Source organism: Dromiciops gliroides, chromosome 1 (assembly GCF_019393635.1).
Source record: "Dromiciops gliroides isolate mDroGli1 chromosome 1, mDroGli1.pri, whole genome shotgun sequence".
Lineage (NCBI taxonomy): Eukaryota > Metazoa > Chordata > Mammalia > Microbiotheria > Microbiotheriidae > Dromiciops > Dromiciops gliroides.
Window position 1 is genome coordinate 2,153,625 of NC_057861.1, and position 8,876 is coordinate 2,162,500.

Sequence of the window (8,876 nt, forward strand, 5' to 3'; positions counted from 1 at the left end):
CAGATACAGGAGCCACTGATTACCCAGAGAAAAGTCAGGATAAGCTAGCTGTTCAGCCTGCTGCAGGCGTGGAGCCGAGGGGAAAGGGTTGGGAGTAGCACGGACTCCCGGCCTCAATATCAACATAAGCAGTAGGGTTTAAAAAACAAAGTTGCTATGAAAGCCATTTGGTCGAGATGGACTATATCTCTGGGCCATGACGATGGAGGAACAGACCTCACTGGACTGAGGGTGAAGCAATGAAGAGCTTTGGTTCGGAATGAGGGGCCATTCTAGGAATGGCCAATAAATACACTGATTGGTTTTGCTCAACTAGGTTTATGTCTTGCAATTTCTCTTGTAAGAGGAGGTTTCTATTTGCATAAGGGAGTTGGTGGGTAATAATAGTGATGCAAAAAGAAATACAGAAAAGAGATGTCAATGAAACCTTTTAAAAATATACAAAACAGAAGTTCACAAGGGGACATGGGAAGCAAGGCAATTTTGTGACTATCATATTCAATTTACTATACACTTTTATTTTTTATTTTTAAAATTTTTTTGCAGGGCAATGAGGGTTAAGTGACTTGCCCAGGGTCACACGGCCAGTAAGTGTCAAGCGTCTGAGGTCGGATTTGAACTCAGGTCCTCCTGAATCCAGGGCACCACCTCGCTGCCCCAATTTACTATACACTTTAAAAAAACCTAACACCATGTTTAACAGAAGTTAATAGTTTCATATACAATCCTCTTTTCTGTTCTCCTTTGCATATTGAAATGTTCATAGTTGTTAAGATCATAAAACCAAAATGCCTTGTTTGAAAGAAACAAAGAGAACAGATTTAACAGAAGAGGCAGGAAGAGACATGAGGCAAGAGACGCGTCCCTCACCAAGGTGAAAGAATCTGAGAGTGGGGACTCGGCGGAGGAAGTGTGAATGAAGATCAAACGAGAAGACGGAGGGGACGAGGTAAGGCCCGCTACAAATCCGGCCCGTAGCTGCTCCTCACTTCAGCTCTGTCTGACCCCCGGTGACCCCAGGGGGGTTCTGGGCAAAGACAATAGAGGGCTCGGCCATTTTCTTCTCCAGCTCATTTGACAGATGAGGAAACCGAGGCAGGCAAGATAAAGTGACTTGCCCAGGGTCACACAGCTAGTGAGTGTCTGAGGCCAGATTTGGCTGCAGAAGGGCAGCACCACCTAGCTGCCCTTCCAAATACAGTATATAAATAGGGTTCCTACATGGCATGGAAAGCTAGACTAGTTCTCTTTTTCTAAATTTAGGATTCTATGATTTTCCTCCATTAGACTAATTACAGTTCCTTTCTTATGTATCTTTTTCTCCTCCCCTCCCCCAGAATGGAACAGTGCCATGTTTATAACAAGTGCTGGATATTTTCTGGATGCGTTTTATGGTATTTTGTCTATAAGTTTGTGTGTGAGTCAAATTTCACTTTATCCTAACAACTCTGTCAGATAAAAGTATGATTATAAATTAAGAACCAGGTCCCAAGCCGCAGACCTGTGTAACTGCTGAGAATAGTATCCCTTGACACCCACTGGTCCTTCCCGCTCGGTCATGGACAAAGAGCCAACCGCTCTGACTACATTAGAATTGAGTGAAAGGAAAGGCCTGCCAAAGGTAAGTGCTTTAAGAAAACTATCAAACCACACTGTATTTCAGCTCTGGGTGTGAAGTTAGAAGCTAGGACTCCTACCTATGTATCCACAAGTGGGTCACTGAAGAAAAGCTCAAGCTTGGTTTCTTTCCCTGTAAGATGGAGCTAATGCTATTAACAGCCAAGTGGTGCTGTGCCTAGAGTCAGGAAACCTGAGTTCAAATCCAGTCTCCTACTAGTGGTCCTGGGCAAATCACTTAACTCTGTTTGCCTCAGTTTCTTCATTTGTAAAATAAGGAGAATAATAGCAATACCTACCACCCAGGGTTGTCATAAGGATCAAATTCGATAACATTTGTAAAGTCATTTGCTTTTCAAAGTGCAGTGTAAATGCTAGTTATTATTGCTGCCATCACTACCTGGCAGAGGGATTTGTAAACATTACAATCATCTACCATTCTGAGCTATTTATTAGAAATAATAATAAACACAAAAGTCTCCGTACTGACACACAGGAGTCATCCTGGCATTAGAGAGAAGACGATGTGGGATGAAGCTCACACCACTGAAGAATCCACGTCTGATCTGGCTTTTCTAGCCCATTCCGGTCTGACTACGTTAAAAGCTACTTAGGGCTTGTGTTGGCGAGAGTCTGTTCGCCCAAGTTCCCAGATTTCAAAGGCTCTAACGGGTCAGTGCTGGGTGGTAAAAGCAAGGCAGGGAACAGATGGGCAAGCACCTGAGGAGGGAAGCCAACGTTTGGAGATTTATTTTTAGAACTTGCACCAGAGTTCTATTATTGGCTCCACCACCTCTCTCTCTCTTCTTCCTCACATTTAAATACTTGCTTTGTCTTGCCCTGCTCAGAGATATGAAAATTCCTCACATGTGAGGTCACTTCACACTATGCCACAGCTCTGTGGCATGTGTAGGAAAGGGGGGTGTCCTAGTGGAAAGGACATGGGCTCCAGGGAGGAGGGCCTGACCACAGGGACGGCCTTGGTTAAGTCACTCCCCATCCCTCAGGTCTGTCAGTGTGGGCTCAGGAGCAGAGGAAGGCCCATGTGTACAGCAGCACATGCATGTCCCCCTGGTATCTCCCATGTCTCACTGGACCTGAAGGCATCTAGGTGATTTAAAACTGATAGACGGGGGCAGCTATATGGCACAGTGGATAGAGCACTGGCCCTAGAGTCAGGAGTACCTGAGTTCAAATCCAGCCTCAGACACTTGACACTTACTGACTGTGTGACCCTGGGCAAGTCACTTAACCCCAATTGCCCCACCAAAAAAAACCCCAAAACTGATAGACATATTGTAGGAGAACCGTCAAACACCATGCCCTCTCTCTGCAAGGGAAGGTGGCATGCAAGTAGAGGGAAGGCCAAGGCTGTTCTCAGCTTGGCTGCCAACTGACAGCCCACCTGTCTTTCTGGGGCAATTGCTCCTCCTCTCTCTGACTCCAATTTTGTCTTTATAAAAATGCAGCTTGTGGAGTCCTGGGGGCAGGAATATTGTGAGGCTCCCCAGGGTGACAAACAGAAGAGCTCGGGTACAAGAAGAGAACAAAGGCCTCTGGAGGCCTGGGGTGCTCCGTCCTCACCCAGCCCCTCCCTCGCTATGGGACAATGGCTCCTCTATCTCTGTCTGTCAAATGACTGGGTGGGATAGGGCTCTGCCCAGCTCTAACTCTTTAGGATTCTCTGTGAAAATACCCAGAGCTTTCAGAAGACAACAGCAGAGGAAGCTGGGATACTGTCACTCAGCACTCAGTTTTAGAAACCATGGTGGGTTCTCAGGCCTATGGACAGATCACAGGCTGGAAGGCGGAAGGCCTGAGTGGGAGCTGCACTTCCAGCCTCTCCTATCCTCAGTGTCCTCATCTGTAAAATCAGCGCCTCTTGAGGATCAAGGGAGACCATGCAGGGAAGGCCAGTCATGACTGTCCTGTTGGTTTCCCTTGAGGCCCAGGGCTCTAGGAGGAGAGGTCACAGGACAGGGTATCCTCAGAGTGATGTCACTGGGCTGTCTGAGGTTTGGGGCCACATTTTTTTTTTTTTGCCAGGCAATAAGGGTTAAGTGACTTGGCCAGGGTCACACAGCTAGTAAGTGTCAAGTGTCTGAGGTGGGATTTGAACTCAGGCCCTCCTGAATTCAGGGCCAGCTGCCCCCTGGGGCCACAAACCTTAGAGACCAGCATCACCCAGGTCACTGGAGGGAGTGTCCATAGCAATGACCCCAGTGATCCTCAAAGTGTCCTTGCCCAGGGAAAGCGCACAAGAAGACAAAAGTATCATCCCATTGGTTTAGAAAGTGCGAGCATGATGGGGAGTGACATCACAGGACTGAACATGGCGTTTCACCTCGGTCACTAGCTGTGTGACCGTGCGGCCTCTCAGAGCCTCAGACTCCTGCTGACCTCCTGGGGCCCAAGGGAGGATACCCATTAACCCTAAGGACCCCGGGTAAACTAGCCCTTTTCCCTCTGGCGCTCCCCAAACAATGTCTAGTCCTCGTTCTAGTTATTACCTGAGTTACTGGTAAAGTTGGCAAAGAGGAATCATCAAAAGTCATTCATGAACCGTGTGACCCGCACCAGTGACTTGCCTTAGAGATCAGCTCGTCATGGCTGGCTAGATGGGCTCTGCAGTGAATGCAGCTATAAGTGCGGTGACAGTGAGGCAGGTAAGCCTGAAAAGTTTTGGCCTTTGTCACCTTCACCATCTCTGCCGGGGGCCTCTCCCTCAGCTCGGGGCTGGCAGGCCCCGAGGGACGACTCTGCTGGACTCGCTGACAAAAGAAACACGGGAACAAGCAGGCAGAAGCCGTCGTGGTCGGGAAGGGCTCGGGGCCCTTTCCACGCTGACGCCACCACCTGCCAACGAGAGCAAAGCAAAGCAGCGTCATCAGAAGGCTTGGCCCACTCTGTGCCCCACAACAAACATTCGTTCTCCTCTTGGAAGCACACATTGTGTGCCAAGAGCACAGTTGTGTGCTGAGCCAGGGTTCCTGTCCTCAGGGAGTGAGCATTCTAGCCAGGGAGAAGGTGCCCACACCACTGAGAGCACCACACAATGAGAACAGCTAAGTCTCAGAAGGCCATTGAGTGGCCTCAGGATGTTGTGCGGAGGGTCCCGCCCCAACCTGTGTCGATACCATCCTTAGACATTGTCACCAGAGCAGGCAGTCTTTGGGTTGTCACGTCCTAAAAACCTGGCAGCGAGCAATCAACCGGCCAGTGACAGGCCTCCGCATATAACCAGGCTGATCGTTTGACTTCAGTCCAAGGACAGACAGTCCTTACCGGGCCCAGGTCCTAGGCCTTCCTACTGGTCTAAATGGGAGGCTCTGTGCTAGGCTCTGAGATGTGAGTGGGAGTGAGCAGGAAGGAGGGGAAAGGCAGAGCCCCGGCGGGTCTAATAAATACAGACCCATTTTGGACGAGCATACAAGAGTTTGGGTTGCTCCAAGACAGGAGGAAAGGCGGTGCAGAAGCAGAAGGCCATGTGCTCTCACCACTGGGTGTCTTCAAGCAAGACTGGATAACCACTTGTCAGGTAGCCCAGAGCGGGGATTCTCCCTAAGGCCTGGGCTAGACTGCCTGGCCTCAAACCCCACCTCCTCACCCCAGCGTCCGCTCTGAGAGGCCCACTCCTCCGTCTCCAGCCTGCACCAGCTGCTGCCCAGCTTAGTACTACGGCCCTGCCACAGCCAGGCCTTCTGGGTGGAAGGGCAACTTCCCAACATCAGGAAAGCCGGCAAAGCCACGAGAACCGTGTCTGAGTGCCGCCTCTACCCATCACTCGCGGACGAGGTGACTCAGGTGGGGAAGACGGGTGAAAGCCCAGAATTTAGAGCTGGAAGGGCCCGTATGGCTCCAGTGCCGTCCCTTCCTTTTATGGGTGAGGACCCTGGGCCGCAGATTACAATGACTTGCCCAGAGATTTAGTTGGAAGAAATATTGCACACTAAGAATTTATGAAAATATTTCATCAAGTATATTTCCTACCATCAGTTTCCCTGGAAAACAGGGGAGAAAATGGGATTAACTTTATCTTGATAAAAGCTAACAAGAATTGCATTCCTGTGTCACGGGAAACCCCGACCTGAGTGGTTCAGACTCCGGGGCCCTGAATAACAGGGACACTAACGATTCAGCATTAGGAACCCTTGGAAATGGCCTCTTGCCCTCCACAGCCCCTTCTTTTTAAAAGACAGCAAAAACCTATCAACGCACTTCTAGCCACCGGCATCACTAAATGAAATAACACCATTCTCTGCAACGAAGCTGGTTCTTTTCCTCATTATGACTACACCCCAGGGCTTAGGTCCCACAGTAGGATTTTCTTTCAGAAGATCCAGAAGGCTGGAGGATGAGGAAAGTGAGAGGCCCTGGATAATTCGGCTAACAGAAAAGTTTGTGGAAGGAGGAGGAGCCATGCAGCAATAAGCCAATGAGGATTCAGCTTTGTCCTGACGTCACGGCACGGCAATGAGAACGCCCTGTCTGGTCCAAATCTCGGCTCTGCTCTTCCTCCACCTGTGTGACCCTGAAAAGGTCCCTTCCTTACTTTACCATCCATAAGTCTTCTGGCCCTTCTAGCTCTTGGGCAGGCCCCAGTCACCCTATAATCATTTCTATTCATAACAATATTGAAGAGGACTGAAGAGAAATGCTATTACACAGGGCAATGGGGTGAGGAAAGAAGGTTCAGCTAACTGGTACTAAAACAAGTTCTCTGTGAAAGAACACAAACAGGCCATTCACAAAAGAAGACACACGTATTGTAAACAATCACTCTTGTAAAATGTTAAAGCTTGCTAATAATTGGAAAAGCGTACTATAACACCTGGCAACTGGCAAACCCCCCCGAGCCGAGGCCCAATGCTAGCAGCAGCAGCAGCAGCAGCAGCAGCAGCAGCAGCAGCAGCAGCAGCAGCAGCAGCAGCAGCAGCAGCAGCAGCACGCCTTCCTCCTCCGTGGGTACGGAACCACCAATTGCTATCAGGTGGTTGGGGAGTCACTTGGCAGGAGCAGCAAAAGTCACAAAAAATCATTGTGCCTCTGACCCAGCCATCTTCCCTGAAGGCTGTTATCACAAAAGAAATTCTGTCCAAAGGGAGGCGCACTTATTTGACAGCAAAGAACTAACTGGAAGCCATCTCACTGCATTCCAAGTGGGGAACGGCTGAATGGTCTGACGTGACCCGCGGGCTGGAAGGCCTTGGGTTTTCTCTAAAGACTGGGCCGATGCAGCTCAGCACCTTCTCTCGCCTTAGAGCTGTCTGGGGCCCCGAGGGCCAGCAGGGGTCCGAGGTGGGGTTTGGACCCAGGTCTTCCCTCTGCCCACTACATCACGCTGCCTGTGGGACGTCTAATGCCTGAAAACAAAAAGGATGGACTGTGAAGCAATTGGGAAAGATGAAAAGAAGAAAGCTGACCCAGAGCACAGCATACACACTGCTGGGGTTACATGTCAGCCCTTTGAGCCCCCGAGATCTCACCAGGTTTCAGCCCATTCTGTGCCGCTGGGCCTGCACTCAGGAAGACCTGAGCTCAAACCAGCCTCAGACACTTACAAGCTGTGTGACCCTGGGTAAGTCCTTTCACCTCTGTCTGCCTCAGTTTCCTCAACAATAAAACGGAGACAAAAACAGCTCCCTCCCAGGGTGGTTGTGAGGATCAAATAAGATGATCTCTGGGAAGCATTGTGCAAAGCCTCCAAATGATATCCATAGACACCATTATTACTGATAAGCCAGGCTGGCTCTCCGGCCCTGCTAACCCACTTGGCCTCTCCATATCTTGTTTGGACACAGTTGTTGGCTCGCTGAAGACTGTCTTTGCCACTGAGGAATCCTCGGTGCGGGCACACAGCAGGTGTTTAGTAAATGCTTGCTGCCCACTTCCCTTTCTTCTTTTTTATATCTTTGAGATGCCCCCCTGCTTGCTGGCCTACGATGTATAGAACATCATATATAGGTATAGATGAAGACACAGGTATATGCATAAGTATGTACGTATGAAGGCAGGCAGGAAAGAAGGGGAGCAGAACCAAACGAGGCATGGAAAATCCACTGGGCCCAGACCGGGAAGGTCCTTGCAGGCTGGGTTTAGATAACAGGAAGCCACTGAAGGGTTTCATAAATGGGAGAAAGAGAAGTTATAGCCTCGTACAAAGAATCTTGTCCACAGAGTGAGGACATTCCAGGGCACAAGTGGCCTCCTGGGAAAGGCTGCCATATTGCAGTCTCCCACTGTTGGTTCCCTACACAATTAGTGCCACAGGCTCAGGCCTAATGAGCCCGGGCATGGACTACCTAGAATCAGAAGGCAGCAAGACTGTCCTATAGGAAGATAACACTAAAATAACATTAAGGACAGGACTTTCCTGGGGCAGCTGTGCAGAGTGTGCTTCCCAACCATTAATCAATCATTTCTCCTTAAAGTTTCTTTTTGCTATTCTTGTTTTAAGTCCTTTCCTTATATTCCTAGAAGGAAAAAACTCCTCCAAATAACACAGTAACCACCTTCCTCACTAGATCCTGTGAGCTCCACCTCATTCGGGTTCTAACACTGACCTTTATCACTTTTCTCTGGTCTGTGGCACCAAACTTGAGATCAAAGGATTGAGGTTCAAATCCTGGCTCTGCCTGGGTGACCCCTCTGGCCCTTAGCTCTTCCTCTGTAAAATGAGAAGGATACACGAGATAGAGATATATTGTAGACTCTGAGGTGCCCTCCAGCCCTGAATTTGTGCCCCCTCTTATTTTGAGCCACTGCACTCTGGGCTATGATTCTGGAGCTACAAGCGTACTCTGTGGACTCCACCCTGTGAGCACTCTTTAAGATGAGATTTGGGGCTCACTCCTTCCCCCAAGTTTGGACCACAGGATCACAGAGGAGTAAATTGAGGCTCAGACAAGGGAAGGAACTTTCCTACGGTCATATGGATATGGTAAGTGGTAAGCTGAGATCGGACCTCAGCCCCGAGATTCCACAGTACCACGCAGTGGCTCCAGCCATGAGTGCATCATCTTTGTGGTTGCACAATACACAACTGTATTTTTCAAAGGACAACTGTAGAACTGAGCCTTGGAGCAATGGGATCGTGACTACAAGGGCAAATCATTCAAAAGGAACAGAGAGACACAAGAAAGGGAGACCAGCACTGTGGACTAAGAACATATTTAGTAATATGGAAAGCTGGACACTTCTAGCAGGATGGCAAGCGCCTCACTGTGAGAGTCAACCGAAGTAGACATGTCATGTTGGAT

The 8,876-nt window shown here is 49.3% G+C and overlaps 1 protein-coding gene across 2 annotated transcripts in view; it reads right to left on the reverse strand.

The window, feature by feature from the left end:
• YPEL1 (yippee like 1) overlaps positions 1–8,876 on the reverse strand; it is a 39,444-nt gene that overhangs the window by 19,938 nt on the left and 10,630 nt on the right. The window contains exons 1-2 of one of the 2 annotated variants that reach the window (XM_043973353.1): positions 8,181–8,208; positions 4,206–4,473 (exon numbers count right to left, since the gene is read on the reverse strand). In XM_043973353.1, coding sequence (XP_043829288.1) covers positions 4,206–4,322 — 117 coding nt within the window. In that variant the 5' untranslated portion in view covers positions 4,323–4,473; positions 8,181–8,208. Of the gene's footprint in view, positions 1–4,205; positions 4,474–8,180; positions 8,209–8,876 lie in introns of those variants that run through there. The other variant, XM_043973371.1, reaches the window with a different exon arrangement.